A 22,791-nucleotide genomic window follows, 5' to 3' on the forward strand; every position below is an offset into this window, starting at 1 on the left:
AGCCCACCTCCCAGAATGCACTTAGATACCTCCTCCAAACCCTCAAAGACAACCCAGCCCGGCGAGAAGGCTCTGCATTATCCTCAGCTCTGCTCTAGGTCTCTAGTGGAGCTCCTAACTGCCCCCTGTGCCACCTGAACCAGCTTGGTCCCCACGCCCTGTCCAGGCCCCCGGGGGCTGCAGTGCACGGGCAGGAGGCCTGAGGAGCCCAGTCTCTGAATCTTTGCTTCGCTGCAGGACCCTCACAAGAGCAGGGGTGGCTAAAGATGTGAACTCCAAACGGCTTGCATTGTGCCAGGGTGTTGGGGACCCCGGGGGCGAGCTCAGGCCCAACTAACTGAAAGCAGATTTGACCAATGGCAGCTTCCCAGGCTCTTTCCCCCACCCCCCGCTCCCCTTCCCAAAGACCAAGGAAGCAGACTACCTTGAAGACCTTTTTGGCCCATGTCCTGAAAGACTCTTCCTGGCCACAGAGCTCATCCCCCTCCCCCATGCGGAGGATGCGCTCCCCTCCCAGCTCCTCCAGCAGGGTGTCGACGGCACGGGCAAAGGCACAGAAGTGGGGGTAGGCACGCGATCCTAGGCCGAACACCGAGAACCTGCAAGCAGACCGGAAAGCTGCAGCTACCCGAGGGCGACAGCAGAGACAAGAGGCAGAGCGGGCAGCGTCTCGCTGAAGAGGCAGGGCTCGCACCCACACGGCATTGCCCAGCCTGGGGGCCCAGCAGCGCCAGCAGAAAAAGAGAGGCACGGAAACTCCTCTGCAGCCCTCAGGGCCCCCCTAAACCAGGGCGTCAGGCCTCAGCCTTCCCCTGTCTGCAACCAAGGGAGGAAACCTTACAGAGGCAACCAAGCCTCACCAGTTCTGGGAGGAAACAGCCACGGGGGCATCAACCACCACAGGCATCGCCACCCCATGCCAGGACAGCGGGGACATGGCTGGCTTTGCCTGGCAGGGACTGGTGGGGTCTGGCTAGCAAAGTGCCAGGCAGGAGAGGCCGGAGCCAGGGCTGACGCCCCATGGGAAGTAGATGAGCCAAGCACAGAGAGTCGCAGCTTGTTAATCTGGCGGGTCTGGGGTGATGCCTTGTGACTAGGGACCCAGGAGGTCAGGGTGCACTGACCAAGTCAGTCAGGAGAAGGGGGTGAATATAACAGAGACATCGAGCCAGGCTAGCTCAGGGAGCTGGGGTTATTTACCCGTTGCACAGCTGCTTCGAGGAGATCTTTGCTACAGGGAGCTGTGGCTCTGACAGACCGGGTGCCAGCTCTGGCCCAGGTCCCCGTGCCTCCACTGAACCCGGACAAACACAGAGCTGGAGCCGGCCTGGCTTACCTCCTAAAGCAGGTGTCAGAATGTGTTTAGGCCTTATGGATTGTGTGTGAGCTGCTGCCTGCGTTAATCTCACTTGTAACAGCTGTAGCCCCTGTTCTAAGGTAATACTTGAGCGTTCTGCGTGGTGAGCCTCTGTAAATCCCCAGACAGGAGACAGCCGTGAACTAGTGTGAAGTGCCGATCTCCAGCAGAAGGTGTGACGGCCTGGCCAGCAAGACAGGCCCATCAACGCCAGACTACTGCGGAACACTCAAGGGGACGAAAGACTCTGCTGATTGTTCTCCTCCCCTGTTTTATGAGGAGGAGTCATGACAGTGAATTCCTCCCATCAGCTGGGTTTGCAGCTCAAAGCGCAAGGGGGAAGGGAATAAAAAGCCCCAACAAGGAGGAACTGTCTCTTTATGCTGCTTGGGCTCTGGGGGGCAAGGATTACGAGGCGTAACTAAAAGATCCCCAGTGCTTAGTTTGGGTCAGCCCTAGAGGACATATAGAGCTTGCTTCTTATAGAAGCTTCTATTACTTTTTGAAAGTTAAGCTTGTAACTCATTTGTCTGTGTGTGTGTGTGTGTGGGTGGGTGGGTGTGTGGGTGTGTGTGTTTACCTGCTTTAACCTTGTGCATAACTCTCTTGTTTCCTTTTCCTATATAATAAATCTTCAGATCGTTTATTATAGGGTTGGCTTCATGCGTTGTCTTTGGTGTGAGATCTAAGGTGCAATTGACCTGGGGTAAGTGACTGGTCCTTTGGGACTGGGCGTAACCTGAATAGCGCTGCGATGGCTGGTGAAAGAGCCTATCTATCACAGAGGCAGGCTTAGCTGGGTGGCAAGACCGAGGATTCGGAGTACCCAAGGGAACTACCTGTGACTCCATGGCTAGGCTGTTCCAGTGCTTGAGGAGTTCACACTTGATGGATGGTTGGTTGGTGAAATCCAAGTACAGAACTCACACCCAGTTTGGGGCTTGGGCCCTGGTTCTCAACAGACTGCCCAGAGGTTTGTGCTCACCGCTTCTGAGGTACTGCAGGACCGCTTGGCAGATATCATGGGGTTGCTGGCCTCTGTAATGGGCCCCCGGTCCAGGCTACCCCGACCAGCTAATTTAAGGGGAAGGAACCCATCTAGGTAGTTAACTGAACAACGAGCACCTGAGCCAGATAAGAGTCATCTGGGCTCAATTCCAAGGAGGGGCGCCCAGAGCAAGGAGCTCCCAGAGCCCACAGCTCTGAAGAGGAGGACGGCAGCCTCAGTGGCTCTGCGACCCCTGAGCCCAAGGGAGAGTCTTTATTTCAAGTTTATTTGGGGATTTAATAAAGCGGAACCCAGCAGGGGAACTGCATGTTACACCCTTCTGGACTCTCTGGAATTCTTAAGGGGCCCCGAGAGAAGGGAAACTAAGGCAGGGAGTGCCTCCAGGGCCACATTAGACCAAAAGAGAGCGCTACAGGGCAGGCATGCCCTAAAACATGGGTACTGGGTCCTTTGCAGCAGCTGCACTCTCCCGTCTCTCTCCTTGCCTGCTGGAGACAGGCTGAGCCCTCAAGAAGCTAGCAGCTCCCTCCCTCTCCATCCTGCTCACCTGACGTTAGCCAGAGGCCCTGTGCTCTCAAAGTTGTCCCTGGCTTCGGGCCCGTCACTTGAAGACTTCCGTGCGTCCGAGTATGAGGAGACGCTGTTAAAACGGACCTTATAGCTCCTGCAAACAGCAACGACAACAAGCATTACGGCAACCGCGGCATCTCTACACCTACTATTGGGCCACCATGCCAGCGGTAGGATGGGCAGGCGAGTGCTGGGTACTGGGGCGCAGCTTGGACAGCTCTCACCAGTCAGGGCCGGAGTTCAGGGCTCTGCTGTTTGCCTGCCCCAGGGGAGGCTGTTAGTGATGCCAACAGCGGAGCAGGGAGCTGCCCTCCCTTCCCTGCAGTGGGTGCAATCCACCCTCAGTGTACGTTACATGCCTCCCGATGCACAGAGGAAGTGAGTCTGTGACAAGCCCCAGCTGGCCAGCCTGGCTCAAGCTGCAGAGACTCACACACTCTGGAGGTCCCCAGTTCACGGCATCTGCTGCGGTGGGGGAAGCAGAAACATTGACCTTAGCACATAAACAAGTGCTCTTTACCTCCTGATCTGAAGGTCACTGTCCCTGGGTTCTGGTGGCTTCCCCCAAAGGGACAGTGGTCAAGCCGGGAGTGTCCTGTACTGAGAAACTCCAGCCACTCTTACCGGAGAGGTCCATGCTAACAGCAAGAGTGTCCCCAGAGCTCACTGTGGGACATGGAGGACTGAGACTGTCTGTCAGATAGCCAGGCTCCAGGACGTTCAGGCCCTTAAAGATAGTAGCCAACAGCTCAAACTGTTCTTGGCCGTGACTGCAGCAGCCAGTGCCGAGCTCAGACGCTCGAGTTATATGTTGCTGCCCACCTCACAGCTCAACTACAACCTCCTGCCAGGACACCCCGTAATATGGTGTATCGCAAGCGTCCGGCGTGGAGGCGACACACACGAACAACACAGCGGAATCCTTTTCACGGAGACACCTCTGGGGGTGGCCTATTGTCCTGTTTCATCAGCTGTCCCGTTTAGGGGAAGAGGCCACTAAAAACCATAATGGGTTTTCAGATTGCGAGCCCTGTAGGGATCTGTCACATGACATGTCCGCATAGCGGGTAGGCCACTTTGGGGCTGCAAATAACTAACATTACTGCTCTGCACAAGCATGTTATCCGCTGCACTTGACCACCATTTCTTAACTTCTGAAGGAGAAGACCAGAGTCAAGACTTTCCTACCTCTTTAACATCTGATTAAAACACACTTACCACTGGCCAGATACTAATTCTGTCCTGACTAAGCAGCAGACACTACCATTCACTATCCTCATTACGTTAATTCAAGAGACTTCATAGGGAGTGGATGTCTCAATTAAGTGGAATATGCTGTACGTCACCTCTGAAATAATAACCACCACCAATAAATGTTTAACACTTTGCCATTCTGCAGCAACCTGGATCTCAAAGCTCTTTACAAATGTTTAACTAACTCTGGCAGATGTCAAGTGACTTGCCCAAGTCTCATCTTGCTTCAGTAGCAGAGCCAGTAACAGATGCCAGAAAACTGACTCCCAGTCCTCTGCTCTAACCCCAAACCATACTTCCTTCAAGGAAGGACACAACCTTAGCTTGACCACAGCACTCGTGCGCCTTAGAGGTGTTTTTGCACAACACGGCAATAAACAGAGGCCAGGCCCCTCTAACATCCCCAGGCCTTTCAGCCCACCTAAAGCGATTTTATGGGGAGTTTTTCTATATTCGGGGTCTCCCTTGAAGCCCCAGCATCTGGATCTGTGTGAGAATCTCAGCATTTTAAAGAAAGTTACTAGCCCTTGTAGTTGCAGAGAAGAGCTGAAAAGGCGATCCTTCAAGGCTTAAAGGCAAACGAAAAGAACACATTTACCATTTTTAAATAATCTCAGTGTTTAGGGTTGGCAGTACAAAGATACAGAGCTGCCTGGAAGAAGAGAAAGCTGTGAAACATTGCCACCTAGTGGTAATCTGATTTAACTACTCCTGTATGTTCAAAGCATAGCCATACATCTTGATTATCACTACAAAAGGTTTTTTTTCTCTCCTGCCGGTAATAGCTCACCTGACCTGATCACTCTCCTTACAGTGTGTATGGTAACACCCATTGTTGCATGTTCTCTGTGTATATAAAATCATCCTACTGTATTTTCCACTGCATGCATCCGATGAAGTGGGCTGTAGCCCACAAAAGCTGATGCTCAAATAAATTGGTTAGTTTCCAAGGTGCCACAAGTCCTCCTGTTCTTTTTGCGGACACAGACGAACACGGCTGCTCCTCTGGAAGCTACACATCTGTGGTTCCTGGACCACCAATAGTTCATGGGGCACTTGCTGTTGGCCCACAGACACGTGGCTGGTTGCAGGGTGCTGGCTCCTCTTCGTTTGCAGCAGCTAGTTTGCATTAAAAGAAGCTAAAATACATGCCATAGTTTCTTGTCCTTTTCCACGTAAGCCATTGCTGGGGCTGCCTCAGGGATGATAGCCCATTATCGATAGCAGGGGAGAGGGCCGAGAGACAGCGAATGGGAGGGGAGAGAGCCAGGAGACTCTGTGAAGATGCGGTCTATGCTATGAAAAGCAGTCCATGCAAAGGCCAGCAGTGAGCCCAGTTTGGGCTCCATTTCTGCGTTAGTGGTGTTTATCTGTATGGCACGGTCGCAGGGTGAGCTGGCCCTTTAAAAGGTTAGCCCACCTTCCCTGGCAAAGAGAATGAGAGTGCAGGGGTCACGTGTGACTAAGAACCAGGCCTGCTGTGAGATATAAGGGTGGCTGGTGACTAATCAGGAGAAAGACTCCAAGGACAGCAGACCTGAGAGATCAAGCAGGAAGAGGCCCCGTCAGGGCAGTTTGGGTTATTGCTTGGAGTCCTATGGCTGGGGACCTGTAATAGAGGGTTGGCATGGGTGCCCCCCAAGCTGCCAACCTGCAAGTGGCTGCAGCCATCAGCAGTTAACAAGGGGAGGAAGGGACTGGTAGGAGCCCAAGAGGGCTGGAGCTGAGCCCAGTAAAGGGCTAAAGACTTGTGAAAAGGACAGAGGGGCCTTAGAGGTCCGGCTTTGCCTCAGCAAGAGAGAACTCTGGCTAAGCCCGAGGACTGAGTGACCTCAGGGATGCAGTGCATTGAAGGCTCCTGCATAAGAGCACAGCAGCAGCCTATGAGGCTGAGGATGACTGCACTGAGGGAGGAAACTGAGGCAGCAGACAGGCCTGATGCCAGACCAGGTAACTCCCTGCTACAGCTGCTGTTAAAGAAAGACACAACTGCCAAATCTGGATCCAGATTCTGAACCCCTGGAGAAGCTGGATCCCGGGTTTGTCTCGGGCCCATCTTGAGTTCACAGTCTCTGCGTTCAATCTTGCGGCAACAGGAGTCTGCTTTGTGTCCTCACTGCCACAGGATCTGAGCACCTCACGGTTCCCAAAGTCTCTCTCCGCTTCACCGAGGCGGAGAGCCGGTACGGCTACACTGCAGAAAAACCTCACAGCAGCGAGTCTCAGAGCCCGGCTCAGCCCACTTGGGTTGTGGGGCTCAAACTAGTGGTGCAGATGTTGGGGCTCTGCATGGAGCCTGGCTCTGGGACCCTTCCGCCTCCCTGGGTTTCAGAGCCCAGGCTCCATGCAGAGCCAAACATCTACACTGCTATTTTGGGCCCTGCTGCGTGAGCCCAACTCAACTGACGTAGGCTCTGAGACTTGCTGCCGTGTCCTGTTCTGTTTGCCATGGAGACGTACCCTAAGTGACTTGCTCAAGGCCACATGGGATGTCTGTGGCAGAGCAAGGGATTGAATATGTGTCTTTTGAGCCCCAGGCCAGCACCCTCCCCAGTGGGCCATCCTTCCTCTTTCTCCAGTGCGCTTCTCCCTACAAGTGCTCTCCTACCCAGGCCAGAGCCGTACGATTCTGCAGGGGTGACCGGCTTCGCCCCCATGGCAAACTAACCGAAAGGAATGGTATCCGTCAAGGAGAGTGTAACATCCCTCTCCCAGCCCCATCTCTTACCAAGCCAGGAACTTCTGCTGGGCTAGACCCAGTGTCTTGTTGGAGGGAGGAAAGGGGATGACATGCAAGGGGATTTCATGCCAGGGAAGGTATATAGACTCATTGCCCTAGAGCCAGGCCTGCACTGCAATCCTCCAAACACTGGAATTCTGGATCAGCTTTACATACAAGCAACTGTCCGGAGTCCTGTTCTTCTGGGAGGGCCACCAGGCAGCTCTTGACCTGGTTCTCCCCCTCATCTAGCAAAGCACAGGATATACCAGGCCCAGTTCCACACCCCCTCAGAAGGCTGCATTCTTCTCCCTCAGCAGAGCCCACCTGACCTGGTCTCTTGCTTGGGTCCCTACAGACCCAGAAGCCAGTTTTGGATGGCAGTGGAGTGGAGTGAAATTGCCAAGGTTTGTTTCACCTGTGACCTCAGCCTGGTCCAGAGGGGAAAGGCCAGTGCTAGGACCGGCTGCCTGAGTACACACGAGTCCCTCCCCAGGCCATAAACGTGCAACCTCTGTTGGGATAGAGGCCAGCTAACCCAAGGGATGGATGTGGTGCCTGGTTCCCCAGGGACGGGCCAGCTCTGCTGTGGTGGGAGTGAGGCAGGGCTCTTGTCTGAGTCTCTTACTTCCTCTCTTCCAGGTGAGAGTTGGGATTCCTCATTTCCATCATCGCGCAGCCGAATTTCTAGAGAGAGAGAGAAACACAGCAGGGCCGTCACTTCCACAGACTGTCGTACAGGACACCCAAATGTAAGTGTGGGTCCGGGTGGCTGCACCATCCTGCTTTAGAGGCCCCCACCTGCTTTCACCAGTGGGACCCAGCCGTGGGGCATCTGCCCCGTGCACTGGGACAGAACTCATCTATTGCTCTGTAAGCCCACTGGGGCCAGGACCAGAGCCTTGAGGGTTCATACAGCACCAAGCACATCCGCAGGTTAATAATAATTTGCCCTTGTATGGTGAGGTACATCAAAGGGTCTCTAAGCACTGAGGGCCTGATCCAACCCACTGAATCTGACTTTGATGGACTCTAGGGCCTGATCCAACCCCTTTCACTGACTTTGATGGGATCTAGAGCAGGCTTTTAATTAATTAAACCTCACAGCCTCCCTGGGGGCAAGGCAGATGTTCTCCCATTCTACAGATGGGAAAACTAAGGCAAACTTTAGGTCTCACAGCAAGTGGGGGGCAGGTTTGGGACAGAACCCAGGTCCCGTGATGCCCAGCTATGTACTTTGACCACTGCACTATGATTCCCGCTCTCCGCAATGAATGGGCCTACAGGTGGGTGCCACTCCCCCTGCCCCACCATTACTGCCATGTGCGGTACTGGGATAGTTCTCAAGTCTTTCCTACCTCCCCATTCTCTGGTGGGTCTCCGTTGCCAAAGGTGCTTGTGACCACCAGGACGAGGGTTTCGTGTTCCAGGTGGACTATGTCGTACTCATCCATGGACATCACCTGAGACAGACAGAGATGCTGGTAGTAGCCCCTTGCACAGGGAGACTCACTGCCATTCAGCTGTCTGGGCTTTACAGCTAGGGGCCAAAGCCTCTGTGCAGTTCTACCATCGGCCCGAGGATCTGGCAGAGAACTTGGCACTGAGATCCCATCTATAAGGCTAAGGGAGGAGGCCCAGAGACTTAAGGGAGAGACAAATTCTGCTCTCCTTGGGGACTTCCATGGGGCTAAATGGGTAACAGAGGGCAAAACTGGGCCCACAAGCCTCTCCAAACGTGTTCAAATTGAAGGCAGCTTCTTTGGCATCCAGGCCTCGGTCCCTTAACCGGTCCCAGGCCCAATCCTGCAAGGTGCTGTGGGCCTGCAATTCCTAGGAAAGTCCCTGGGAGTCAAGGGAGCCCAGCAACTCGTTGCATTGGGCCTGGTGTACGTAAGCCACATAGTCCCGTGCACTGTTCTCCATGGGCAGAGAGCTGGTAACGCTACCTTGGCATCGAAAGCGTGCTTGAAGATTTCACATAAGGTTTTTGCATAGACCTGGGACTTCCCCGTTTCCGTGGCATAGAGGATGGTCGCTTTGACCCTCTTGGCCATTGCCTGCCCCATCAGCTTGGCAGAGAACTTCACGGCTCTGGGAAGCAAGTAGAAGACTTGATAAGATACTTGGACATGAGAAGCCCAGTATGCAATTCCCCCCCATCTCCCCCTGTCTCTCTCTCTCTCCTGGATTTCAAGCATGGCTGTGTGATCACGGGGGAGTTATTAGTTCACAACGTGGGGTGAGAGTTCTAGAGTCTGGGGAAAAGTAAGAGGAATGGTTTTAAACAGCCACTGCGCCCCACTCAGCCACGATTTACAGCCATGCGAGGCGGCTGGAGACCCCTGCCTGGGTGGAGAGCACTGTTCCCTCTAAGCTGAGCGCGTGTGCAAACGCACAGATCCTAAACCCCGCGCACACGGCGAAACACTGCGTGCACAAAAATTTGCACAGAAGCACAACAATTTGCACAGAAGAAATTTTTTGCGCACACGGCCTGTCAAAAATTAGAGGGAACATTGGTGGAGAGGCAGCCTTTGACGCTCTGCCCAGCTGTAAGTAACTGCACAGGGCTCAAGGCAGTGGGAACCAGTCCCCTGCTGCCTATGGAAACACACCAGTGTGCTGCTGGCTCTAAGGGAAGCCTGCCAGCTTGCGCTCTCATGTTGTCAGATCTCAGACCTCCAGAAAATGTTTTGTATCTTGCACTCGTGCACGCCCCAGACAGTATCTGGGAAGTGGCTTGTTTCTTTGTTTCCGAGAACAGGGAAGTCAACAAGTCTTTTGAGTTTGTTAGAATAAGAAAAAACACACACTTCCTTCCCGGTGCACTGGGCCCAGGACTTACATCTGGCCTGGGCTGCTCTGGGAATAGTGTGGATTATTAACTAAATTGAACCTGCACCTCTCCCCAATCAGCCAGGGTGTCTGTTCACTTAAAACCCTGCATTTTGATCACCGTCATGTCCCAGTGGGTACAGCACCTATGGGCATAAATTGACTTGTGGGAACAGTCTCATGGGGATCACCCCCAGGAGCCAACTTACTCCCCTTTAAATGGTTGCAGGACAGGGGCTCTAACCACCTGCCTTTCGTTTTCTGCAGCAGGAATCTATTTCCTTGAGCAGCTGCACCCATTAGCTTTGTCTATATAAAAACTCCTTTTGCCCCAGAATTTTCCACCATTACTACCGTTGGTTCATCTCCACCAGCTCGAGCACTAGTGTGGACAGGGGACCACTCGTGTTTCAGGCCCTGTGTCCTCTAACCTAGCTCAGAGCAGCTCTCCGGGTAGGTCGACGCTGCAGCTGGAGGTGTCATTGCCAGCTGGAGTAGACATACTGCGCTAGCTCTGATTGAGCTAGTGTGCTAAAAATAGCAGTATAGCTTCTGGGGGGAGGGATAGCTCAGTGGTTTGAGCATTAGCCTGCTAAACCCAGGGTTGTGAGTTCAATCCTTGAGGGGGCCATTTAGGGATCCGGGGGGAGGGGAAATTGGGGATTGGTCCTGCTTTGAGCAGGGGGTTGGACTAGATGACCTCCTGAGGTCCCTTCCAACCCTGATCTTCCATGAGTCTATGCAGTGGTGCAAGTAGCAGGAAGGGCTGGGCATCTGGAGTACCATCCGGTCTGAGACAGCACGCACGTATTTGGGGTGACTCATCCCGCTTGCTACTCTCCATTCTTAGCATGCTATCTTGATCAACGCTAGCACGTGTGTGTCTTCCCGACCTTCCAGCTCCCATATAGACACACCCAGCATGACACCGCACCTACCACATCAGTGGCCATCACCACTCTGTCCACACTAGTGCTTCTGCCCCTGCCAGTGCTGGTAGCAACTGTGGAAAATATGGGGCAAAAAAAGTGTAGCAGAGACAGATTTCTTATTGCACTGTAAGGCCACGAATACAACGCTGTCCACGCTTGTTTGTTATGGCAGAGTTACTCATAAGAGCTGGGTTGCAGGGACTGGAGTTCTGCTTTCAAAAATATTCAACATTTTCTCTTTTTTCTAAAGTCACACCAAGTTTGTAAACGGATCCATCAAAATGGCAGGCTAGAGCCGGGGCCCCGATCCAGCCAGTGTCTCTTGCAGCACACCAGGCAGAATCAGCCACGGCATCTCGGTACGGAGACGCCACGGAAATCGTGGCAGCTTGATTTAGTTTGTTGACAGTTGAGAGGTGGGTTGAAAAAGTCACGGTTGCCCAAATGGGAACACAACGTAAAGTCTGATAAGTGTCAGCCCTGCTCCAACAGCCTGGTGAGATTCTAGTGCTCTCATCAGAGCAGACGTGCATTGATGGGGAGCCAGTTGCAGCTACATTGGATGCTTCAGGGAGAGACCCGTCAATGAGAATTGATTAGGGAAGCCCAGCCCTTCCCCTCCTCCCCCCTCACCGACGTGGTTACAGGTGAAGGGTGTCCACTATCAAAATCTGCCCTGGTTTCAGACAGAGAGGAGATTTTTTGGAATGTGGTAAAGGAAATGCCTGAACTGGATTTCTTTGCCCCCCCACAATATGGTCTCAAGGTACTCGCCTCTGGGCGGTTCCTATCCTGCTTTCAGTCTGATTCATTCTGGTTGTTACCTGCTGCTATAACATGGCTCCTGAGTTCACCCTTCCATGTCAATTGCACCCACTCATTTCAGATGCCACTGGCCTCCCCCCGGCCCTGGCACTGATCAGATCTTAGCAAAAGTACAGATGGGTCTAGGAGGAAGCTGAGAGATGAACTGTCTGGCTCCTTTTCAACCAGTTCTGGACAGCATCTAAATCATCTTGTAATGAAACCCCACCTGGTCAGGAATGTTTTGCTCGCTCAACCGTTCCCATCTTGTGCGCGGGAGCAGGCAAAAAGCAGATTAGCTCAGAGCCAGGCGGAATTAATGGTAAATTGACAAAAAAAAATTGAAACCACCTACACACCAAGAACAATGGAGGGGATATTATTTAAAAATCCTACCTGCCAAGTTCACATTTTATAAAGCTGTTTATCAATTACGTACTCACACACAGAGTAGCTATAATTAACAGCCATTGTGTCCTCTTCTAACTTAATAGCTCACTTAATCTTTTCGAACCCTCTACCTCCCCCAGACTCCCGCTGAAACCCATGTGCCAGGCACTGGCCCCAAGAATGTATTCATGGTGTGGTGGCTTCATGGACGCAACCATGGAAACTAACTTAATGGAAGGGCTGGGGGACATCGGATGAGAATAGAATCACAACAACAGGGGCACCGGCTTAGCAGTGTTTAGATGATTGTGTAGCATCATTGACCATGGCCAGGTTGCCTGTGACATAACGCGCATGTTACTGGCTAATAATAATATCACCTAGCTCCTATACAGTGCTTTTCCATCAGTAGATCTCAAAGCACTTCACAAAGGAGGTCAGTATTCTCCTCCTCATTTTATAGATGGGGGAAACCGAGGCACAGAGGCATGCCGTGGCTTGCCCAAGGTGACCCAGCAGGCCAGGAGTAGATCCAGAAATAGAACACAAGTCTCCTGAGTCCTAATCCACCGCTTTCTCCACTAGGCCACTCTGCCTCCCCTCTTGGGACATCTCCCCCAACCCCACCCCCATGGTGGGGAGGCTTCCAGACCAGGAATAAAATACCAAGATTGTCCAAAGTTGCTCAGCTCAGTTGGGCAGATCCCTGCTCAGCATTTCGGGGTATCTAGCTCTAGGGGGCTTGTTCTGCCCATGGAAGGGATGGGGACTAGCTGTGAAATATGGACCCAAGTTTCGATTCCAAAATGTCAAGGGCTGTCCAGAGCCAGGATCCTAGTTTGAGCCCATCTCTTATGTCCATATGTATAAAGGCTCTGCATGCCATTCTCCTTTCACACTGACAAAGGGTTCGGTCCCCACGAACTGCAGGGGAGTGATTGGCTGAAGCATCCCAAATAGCAAAGAAAAGGATTCTGTGGGCACGAGTTTCCTCTCACTTATACCAGCGCTAACTGGGAGTATCAGCAACAGAGTTACATCATTGTCATGGGGGAGAAGAAAGGAGAATCAGGCCTTATAACCCCAGAGAGAGGAAGGAAGAGGAGCCATTTGAAGTCTCTCTCCAAGTGCTGGAACAACCAGAGAGACATTGCTGGAGAATGAACTGATTTGTGGGAAGAGACCCGATGAGGATTTTTAGCTATTTTATACCTTCACCCTCCCATTTACTGCTCCAGTGGCAGACCCCAAATGCTGCCCACCTCTCCAGGCACCTCTCTCCTGGGCCACACAAGATGACATTGCAAAAGGAGAGGCCTTCAAAAGACAATGGGGGAATCCTGGTGGGCGAGGAGCTGCCCACGCAGCAGTAATTCAAGTAGCACACGGCAGCCCCACCTCACAGAATCTGAACAGTAAATGATCTGTGTGCCGCATCTCAGTGCTCTGGCTCCTGGTGTGTGGGGATAGCTACTCCCGGGCACTTACTTGGCCAGCTTTTTAAAACCGATGGCTCTCTTTTTGGTAGGCGTCCCATTGACCCCTTTCCAGATGTGCGTGTTCCAAGGGTCAGGCTAGGAGGAAAAAGAGGGTCATCAGCTGAGGGACAGAGCTGTGTTATTCAACAAGTGCCAGGTCTGTGGGGCCCGGCAATGGAATTGCATTCGCTTGTAAAGACCACTTGTTTAGAGACATTCACAACACCCGATTGCTAGGGACCAGCTGGCCTCAGACCCTCTTCATCGGTCTTTATTTTGGGGGCTGGTCTGTAGTCCCATCCTACCCTCCACAACCCAGCTATTTAAGCTTGGAGATGACCCTCTCTAGAGATGCCCATGTCTTTGAGGTATGGCTGGATGCCCCAGGGTTTCAACATGCTGTCGCAAGGCAGCGAGGGTGTTGCTGGCTTGTAACAACATGGTGGAGGACCAGGCCCTTTGTGCCTCCTGGAAATGAGGCTGTCCCAGGGAGTGTTGTCAGCAGGGAGATGCAGGAATGCACCCCTCCACTTTTCCAAAGGGCCTCAATAAGGGGTGGAGGCTAGGTAAAAGGATCAATGGCTGCGCAGTTCCTGTGGACCGAGTGCCATTTCCGCAATCAAGGCAGGGAATGCTCTGGGCTCATGGGAGATGGAGAATACAGATGAACAAATGGCTCCCTTTCCTGGTGATTCCTTATGGGATCTAGACTAATGGCCACACTGAACGAAAGCCGCAGCCGCACAGACATTCGGTGAATGAAGGTACATCTGCTCAGGGTCCCTTGTCCCATTCTTTGAAGGGCTCAGTGCTCTGTTGCTAACATTGTGTCCTAGTGCTTATGCTCTGCACACCCAGGCGGGAGACCAGAGTCAGATTTTCCATCCCCAAGCTGGCAGAAGCAGCTTGCTCGTTTGCTAGATGGCGGAGGAAGGGAAGGGGTGACTGGCAGGGGCCGACAGCAGCCCCCCGCGGCTGACTGAGGAGCAGGGCCGATGAGCTCCAGAAGGTGCTCTGCTGGGATGAAGGGCTCAAGATGGGACCGTGATGATTCTCCGGGCTCTGGCAGAGATGCAAAGAGCCACCATCCCTGGGGGAAGGCAACTTGTGCAGGGGGTCTGCAAACCTGACTCTGATTATACCTTGATGCCTTGTAACAATCAGGCTTGTTAACAAGCACCACCGCCTTGCAGAGGAACAACTGTTGGAATGCAGAGCCAGTCCACAGCTGGGGTGGAGACGTAGATCCTGCTGCCCCTGCCTATCATGGCACCCTTGTGTGCGAGGGGCAGGGTGTGTGGCACCGGCAGAAGCCCGGCTATGGATAGTACCTGGTACTCGAAGGAGGGCGTGAGCCGATAGTTGAGCATTTCCTGATGGAAGACCGGGGTGATGCTGCTGGACATTGGTGGGACGATCCACACCCAGTCAGCCGGGCACCCCCCACGGCAGCGATACTCATTCTCCATGTGCTTGATGAAGGACTCTGTGGCTGAGTGATGGTCCACAATGGTCACCTTGTCGCTCTGTTGGAGGGAGGAGAGAGCCAGTAGTAACTGCAGGCTAATGCTCCTTGGGCAGTGAGGACAGGAGTCGGGAGGCAGCATGAGGACCCTGGGCTGGGAGCCGAGTCTGCCGTGAGGGCTAAAAAGGAGCATCCCCACCAAGAACTGCAGGGGACATTAGGACAACAATCGGCTTCTGTCTAGGAGAAGTCAAAGGCTGAAAGCTCAGTTCCTCCTTCCAATGGAAGATGTCCAGCAGTGGCAATGGGGCGTGAGGAACCAACTGGAAGGGCCCATTGGCGGGGTCTGACTGAGGAGACAGCCTTCACAGTGGAACATTTGATTATGCTGAGCTGGTTGACAGGTAGAAGGGACCCTGAATCTCCTAAGCTCTGCTGTGGGCTGGTCAAAGGTCATTGTTACCCTTGGAGTCCAGCTCTGGGACCAGCCACTGTTCCCTTCCTCTAGGACAGTTCTCCCAGCTCACTCGTATAAAACTCCCAGGAAAACAGCTGCTGGAAGATGCAGCTGGCTAAGAGAGATATTACCCGTGTGTATCCCCTGCCCTCCCAGAGCAGACACACTAAGGTGGAGAGATATTCTCCTTGTTCGCCTGGTGCCAAGCAGTATTCTGCCCCAATCACTAGTTTTGGCTTGGATGAGACAAAATCTCAAATCCCTTTAAATCAAAATGTGGATACCCAGGGCCAGATCCTTGACCCTTTTTGTGCCACTCATGCCATGTAAAGGAGCTGGAAATTCCCCCAGGGAAAAGCTTGCACAGGGCTGATGCAGACAGCCCTACACCACCCGTCGGTGCCGGGCCCAGTGGCCGGAGCGTGCTAAATTCCATTGGGGGCAACCCCGGCACCTGGAACAACCCCGAATTAGGGAGGGCCCAAAGGTGGCATAGCCCCTCCTGAGCAGCACTGCCCAGACTTTAGTCACCCTCACCTCCGTGTCAGGACAGTGCCGCATGAAAGCATGTTAAACCACTAGTTGCTGAGGCCCTGGGGCAGATCTCTCTATGGCCCCTTCCCACGCCAGTTCCTGACGGGGCCAGTCTCATCCCCAACCCCAAAGCCTTGGAGATGCCTGTGCTGAAGCTCCAGCAGCAGCAAGTCCTGCCCCTCGAGTACCTGGAAGCTGTACAGAACAGCGATGTTAATCTCCACCAGCGCCTGGTCTTTCCACAGTGACGAGGTTTTCCTCATGTCCAGGTTCATCTTTTTGGCTACTTCCTGCAAAGACGCGCAGTAATCGGTGAGCGTGGGCTCAGTCCTGGCCGCAAGGCAAGGTCTGAAAAGGTCTCTGCCCTAGGGAGCGAGCTAAGGGAAGGCAAGGCCCCATCTCCGCATCTGATGGAGAACTTCCATGACTGGAGGCAAGGCTGCTGGGTATGGATCAGGGCAAAGGACCTGCTTGTCTCACAGAACCTCATCCCGCTGGCCCGGTTCCCTCCTGAACAGTCAGGGCTTGGCTGTGCCCAGCCTCGCACAGGGGCTCTGGGCAATTGCAGCGGGGAGGGCAGGTGTGATGCTGGCAGGCCAGGTGCCAGCTCATGCCCAGGTCCCCAGGCCTCACTGGAATACTGACAAATACAGAGCTGGAGCCTGGCTGGTTCGCCTGGGTGGTAGGGTTGTTAAACCGGGCGTTAGTTCTAACCCTGTGCCGAGTGTTTCGACGTTACGGAACGCGTGTGAGTCGCTGCCTGCACGAATCTCACGTGTAACAGCTGTAGCCCCTGGTATAAGGCAACAGCTGAGCCTTTTGTACTGCAAGTGTTTGTGGCTGTTACCACTGCCAGACAGGAGAGAGACATTAACACGTGTAAAGTGCTGATCTCTAACAGAAGACGATACGTCCTGCCCCACAAGCAAGGTCCATCGACCCCAGATGAACTATCGTGGAACACTGAAGTGGACAAAAGGCTTCGCTGGTTGCTCTTACTCCACCATGAAGAGGAGTGATGCCAGTGAATTCCTTCCATCAGCTGAGTTTGCTGCTCAATGAGCAAAGGGGGAAAGGAAAAAAGGCCCTACCAAGAAGGGACTGTCTCTTTATGCTGCTGGGACTCTGAGGGGCAAGGATAACGAAGCATAACTGAAAGATCCCCAGTGCTTAGCCCGGGCTATAGAAGTCACAGCCGATTTGGGGTTTGTGCCCTGCTTCCCCATGCCCTGAGCCACTGAAGGCCATCTTGACAGCAGGCACGGCTCCACGATGGGGCAGGGCACCTGAAAGAGGATGGGGAGAGGAGTGAGCCGTGTGTAGCACCCCCAGGTCTCCAAGGGAAGCTGCAGAGCTGGCTGGGTGTGGGGGGAGGAGCATCAGAGTTCCCCCCATGGACTCCTCAGCATGGGGTGGGGAAGCCCCAATCTGGGTGTGTTTAGTACCAACGTTTCTTCCACTTTCCCCACCCCAAGTAACATACCAGGGACTTGCTGGGCCCAGGGCTCCCCGGGGCACATTGCCCTGATGTGGCAGCATGGCTGGAATTCACCTTTATCTTCAGAGCTTATTTAAGGCAGCCCTTCAGTTTCCTTTACTGTCCCCCACAAAGCAGGGACGCACCCAGCATGGTGCTCTGCTCCCAGTAGCTCTGTACACCCCAAAGCACCCCCGCCAGCCCCACAGCTGCCCCAAGGCAAGGCAGGCAATAGCCGAGGGCAGGGTTACCTCCAGCATGTTGTAGCGAGAGTTATCACAGTAATCGCGGACTCCGATCTCAGTGCCCATGTACCAGCCGCTGAAGGGGCAGGCAGTAAACTCCAGGCCTCCGATCTCTAGCAGCATGTTGGACACCGCCGGCAAACCATACCACTTCAGCCCCAGGTCCTTAAACCAGGCAAACCTGCCGAGCACACAGTGGGGTCAGCCGGGTTGCTGGATCCTCACGGGGAGGGGAACAAAGGGGGCATTTACCCCTAACAGTCATTCCACAGAAGCCTGAAGGCAGCTTTGTCTTACTACAAGTCAGTTCTCAGCAACCATCAGAACCTTCCTGGGAACGAGCACAGCAGGGGAGTTGTGGGGCGGGGCGGGGAGAACAGGCGAATGGCAGGAGGCTCAGGGCAGAGGGACAGGAGAAACTGAAGTGATGCGAGAGCAGCCCTGCCATCCATCCATGAGAAAGGGACCAGGGTCACTGGTTTTCAAGCCCGTGTCAGTTTTTCCATACCGAGGGGAAGGAAGCTCTAAGGGTTGCACCAACTGGCAGAAATGGGCACAACTCCATGCTGGTGGGACTCTAGGTCTGAAAGTGCCCCCCATCCCATTTAGCCCCCCGGGCAAGGCCACAGGAAAGGCCGTGCCGTACACTGTGAGAAGGCGTAGGTGGTTCCAGCAGAGCAGAATTCTGCAGAACCTCCCCCACAGCGGCACCCGGACGCGCTCTAGCTTACTTGGGATGCCTGATGAGTACTTCCAGCACCAGCTCCGGGGGGATCTCAAAGAGCTCGGGATCATTGCCGTTGGCCTGGAGGAGGAGCGGCAGGACATCAAATCGCCCCTTGGGAGCCTTCCACCCTTGCTGGATGCAGATCTGCAGCCAAACAGAGTTCACAAAATATTCTCGCCAACCTGGCTGCCCAGCACTCTCTCAGACACTGTGAGCCGGATGTGGGAATTGCAAAGCGGTAGGCTGTTAAGTGCAACAGTAGTCTCTTGTACTTTTTTGTTTTAATAAGGGATGTCTCCACTGAGTCTGAGCCACGTGTGAGCTAATAGGAGAGCGTTCTGCAGTCAAGAGGTAGGTGATAAGCACATTCTCATTATGGTGCACAGAGACTGGCTATGGGAAGAAATCCCCGGCCACTTAGGACTTCACACTTGTCACTGTGTGGTGTGCCATGAGCCACCTGGGACCTGCAGGTGACAGCAAGTTTAGAACCTGGACCTCCTGCTCCAAACCACTGTCTGAGCTACAGTGTTGTTAGTCTGTAGCAGTACAGAGACTGTGAAACACAAGTGAGAAGTTCTGATTCCACCCTGCAGAGGGCAGTGGTGCATGAACACACAAGCACAAATACAAGTTCACACGGCAATACTAAGGATCCCTCTAGTGGTACTACAGAGCATCTCATGACCTGTCTTGGGAAAAGCAAAGCAAAGCAAATCAGAGTGGGTCTCCTAGATGGACTAAAACACTGTAGTAGAATATGCAGCTGTCCCCATCCTATCTGAGCACCCTGGGAGGTCAGCTGTGGTGCACTCCCCTGCTGGACACTGACCTGGGAAGGATGGATTTTTTTCATTTTTTTTTCTTTTGCACTGCTTACCTCTGTGAGCTCCACGTTGGCTGGGTCCCCCAGAATGGTACCGTCTGGCTGCTTGTAGCCAGCATAGCGGATGAGCTGGGCATTCCAGACTCGGAAGTCGTGCTTGCCATCCGTCCTCTGGGGGAATATGGTGATGGCAGACCTGAAAGGAACGGATGGGAAGGCGCTGGCATTAGCGATGTGAAAGGCGGCAGCCGGGAGGGCATGTGCTCATTGCAGAGATTGAGCGGGGTTGCATGGGATGATGGACAGCCCTTGCCAGCATTCCCGCTATGCTTTCTGCCGCATGGTTTGTGCTTGTGAACATGCCCGAGACCAGATTAACCTCCGTACCTGCCAGGGAAACAGAAGAGCCCGCTTTCCAACTGATTTTCCAGCTACTACCATTGTGCCTTATGGATGTGGGTGTGCCCCCTGAGATGAACAGTCCTGTCTGCAGACCAGGTAGTGGGGGCAGAGGGAGAGTTCTGTTTCATTGGCAAATTCATCTCCTTTTCAGTGGTTTCCCTTCGCTCCAGTGACCTATGAGCCTATAGCTCAAACAGGCCACCAGAAAATAAGGGGGAGGAGGAAGGGGAGGTCCATCCAGCGGGTGAGGAAAGAGAGAGGAGCAAGAGACAGCAGGAGAAATACATTGTACGTTTCTCTACAGCTCAGCAACTAGAGACAGAGTGGCCAAGCAGGTAGAGCACAGGACCAGGTGACCTGGGTTCTGTTCCCTTCTCCACCACTGATTTACTCCATAACCTTGGGCAGAGTGAGTGAGTCTCTCTCACTGGGAAGTGGGGCTACTGATACTTCCCCTCCTTGGTAAATCACAAGCACTAAGTGTCATGATTGCTAGGATACTGATCGATTGGACACTGCGATTCACTCTTAAACACGCACAGGTTTGATGCAGAATTCAGCATTTGTAGCCCAGGAGGGCCCTGGGGCTAAGTTTTACTTCCTGCCCTTAGGTGGAGTGGGTAGAGGGGCAACAGAGAGGTTTAATTTATTGCTTCTCTACAGCTGGAAGAAATACTGGCCCAAGGACGAGCAGGCAAGATGGACAGGAGGGACACTCCTTCCGTCCCCTCAGCAGCTCCTGCCCCCGGCATCCGGACACTCCAACTCGGAACGTGGGACGCTCCAGCGATTCAGTCACAGGCACGTGGTAGCATTCTGCCGGAGGGAAGTGAAGGACGAGCCTGCATGCTGCATTTGTAGCAGTTCACAGGAAGGCTCTTCAGTCTGGCCCGAGTTATTGCAGAACCTGGTACGGCAGCTCACAGCCGGCCAGAGCAGGGAGACAGTCTGTCCTCACGCTTGGGCTGGTGGCTCAGCCCACTTCCACCCCCCCCAGCTGAGTGGCGAGTCAATGGTCTCAGGGAGTATGCCATTGTGCAAAAGGTGAGGCTGGGCACAAGGAAGGCGCGGTTAGAGCTGCATCAGAAACACGCAGCACAAAGGAGCCTGTGACCCCGAGTCTCCGACTAATGGCAGGTCAGAGGCTCCCAGGGCACGTGGCCTAGGTCAGGGCCAGGTGGTTGGGAGAGAGCACTACTCTCACTCCAAGCCATAAACACAAACGTTAAGTAGATCTAAAAAGTTAACAGCCCCCTCCCATTGAGAGCCAGGGCTCCCTCCTTTGGCCTGGGCGGGGGACTCACCTGAGGTTCCCTTTGTTGGTGGCGTATTTGATGTGGTTGCAGATGTAATTGAACATCCCATGAGCTGTGGTGCAGTCTCGGGCATCAAACACCTGCAACAGTTGAAAGGGATGGTCTGCAGAACTCGCTCGTTCTTAAAGAAGCCTGCGTCTCCTCCAGAGCAGGCCCAGCTCCCTGGAAAGCCCTGGGGCTGACGCGATAGAAGAGACGAGGATCTAGCTAGCTGTATGCAGTGTCTAGCACATACATGCTCCCTGCCACTGAAGTATCTCAGCACCTCGAACCTCAGCCCTTTCCACTCTGGGGAGCCAAACTCAAATCCTGGGTGAGCCAGGCTTGAAATTTGTTCAGTGCTGTCAGCCTACTGCAGTCCCCAGCGTCCTAAAGAGCAACAGACACACGTGGCCAGCAAACCAAAGCCACCATCAGCTCTGGCTCTGGCAGTCTCTTCTTAAGGGAGCCTCAGGGCCGAAAGATCAGTGATTGAAGCCAGGATTGAGGGGCAGTGGCATGACAGGGGAAGGGGGTGAGTGCCAAGGTAAGCTAGGACTGACCTTCCTTTGCAGAGCCGTGCAGGGACGCTTGCAAGCATCTGCCTGCACTGTGCCTGGCTGTAGCCAGTCCTTTCCTTTTCACAGTCACGTGCTCCCCCAGACATTAATTAAAACAAAAGCAGCAGGAAGCTTCACTTTGTGTGAGAGAGGCTGGGCCTCCTAGCTCCAAACCGTGTTGAGGCCCTGTATGAAATTGCTCATCAGCTTTGGAGTGACGGCTTCATGTGTGTGCCCGCTGGGTCTGGCTTCAGACTGCAGCCACTGCCCAATGTCACTGGAAGAAATGCACTCAGACAACGCCTCCCTCCCAACTCTGAGTCAAAAGTACATTGGGGCTGGGGCTCCATACAACCCTGGCATAGCTTCTTTGACTTCACCAGAGATTTCCCCCCGTGGCCTCCATCCACGGCAAGGCTACAGGTTTGAAAGTAGCATGTGGCAAGTAGGAGCCCAGAACATTGCGGAAGATGATAGTGTTACCTCCAAAGTCTGCTTTGCAATTTCAAATGCAGACACCTCCACCACCATCTATGCAATGCTCCCCCATGAGCACCTTTCCTTCCAAAGCGCTCTCCTCCCAGAGCCTCCAAACAAGCTTCTGCACCTACAGATACCCTGGTGAAAGGATGGCATGTTCCTTACATTTACTGCCCAAAGCCACAAGCATGAGTCACTGTGTCCTTAGCACGCAGAGAAACAGCCGGGTCTCCCTGGATTTACCTTCCATACTCATCAATCCCTCTAAGAGCAATCTGCCAGCTGTAGCCAGAGCACTCTGCTGCTTACCTGTAGCTTGGACCATTGAATCCTGCCTACGCAGCGGGATGCATTGCGCCAGCCATGCTTTGCTCCGTAGATCAGCTCTGTGTCCCGCAGCTGGTAGGTGTCTGTGGTTTCAATCTCCTTGGTCACTTCTTCCAGCCTCTCCATGTGGGCCTTGGAGCCAAACCTGTGAACATGGGGAAAGGGGAAGTGACCAACTCCAATTCGTAGGGCAGCGGATAGCGCTGGATGCTGTTTGTACACAAGTATGCAGTCTGGTTCCGGTACACGTACACACGTGCCAGCTGGAGGTAACTCTGGACCAATCATGATTATTATGGGGTCAAAAGTTCCCCTCTGAGCCACGGGTCCGATTCTGAGATGCCACATTGTAGGATGGAATTCTGTGGAAGGGAATCTCCCTGGCTGCACCTGTGCATGACAGTCTCCAGACAGATCAGTATGCCACATGCATGTACACCTGCTTGCGTACCCAGCTAGACATACACACAGAGCACGGATGCAGACCACTGGAAGCACAAGGTTGTCCAACATAGAGCAGCACCATTATGGACCTATAAATGCACGTCTGCAGTCTTGTGCTCTTTGGAGGCTAGCACGGATTTCAAATGGCCTGGCCGTTGGGTGTGCACGCAGCTGGTGCGTGCAGAGCTAGTGATCCGACTA

The 22,791-nt window shown here is 53.6% G+C and overlaps 1 protein-coding gene across 2 annotated transcripts in view; it reads right to left on the reverse strand.

The window, feature by feature from the left end:
• The window catches only part of NOS1 (nitric oxide synthase 1), a 60,689-nt gene that overhangs the window by 10,551 nt on the left and 27,347 nt on the right, over positions 1-22,791 (reverse strand). For both annotated transcript variants that reach the window (XM_077834803.1, XM_077834802.1), the window contains exons 5-17: positions 22,129-22,291; positions 20,789-20,880; positions 19,137-19,278; positions 18,261-18,400; positions 17,536-17,710; positions 15,996-16,097; positions 14,683-14,877; positions 13,362-13,447; positions 8,859-9,003; positions 8,268-8,372; positions 7,538-7,596; positions 2,914-3,030; positions 425-599 (exon numbers count right to left, since the gene is read on the reverse strand). In XM_077834803.1, coding sequence (XP_077690929.1) covers positions 425-599; positions 2,914-3,030; positions 7,538-7,596; positions 8,268-8,372; positions 8,859-9,003; positions 13,362-13,447; positions 14,683-14,877; positions 15,996-16,097; positions 17,536-17,710; positions 18,261-18,400; positions 19,137-19,278; positions 20,789-20,880; positions 22,129-22,291 — 1,696 coding nt within the window. The remainder of the gene's footprint in view (positions 1-424; positions 600-2,913; positions 3,031-7,537; positions 7,597-8,267; positions 8,373-8,858; positions 9,004-13,361; positions 13,448-14,682; positions 14,878-15,995; positions 16,098-17,535; positions 17,711-18,260; positions 18,401-19,136; positions 19,279-20,788; positions 20,881-22,128; positions 22,292-22,791) is intronic.

The sequence above is a fragment of the Eretmochelys imbricata genome, chromosome 15 (assembly GCF_965152235.1).
Source record: "Eretmochelys imbricata isolate rEreImb1 chromosome 15, rEreImb1.hap1, whole genome shotgun sequence".
In the NCBI taxonomy this organism is placed as follows: domain Eukaryota; kingdom Metazoa; phylum Chordata; order Testudines; family Cheloniidae; genus Eretmochelys; species Eretmochelys imbricata.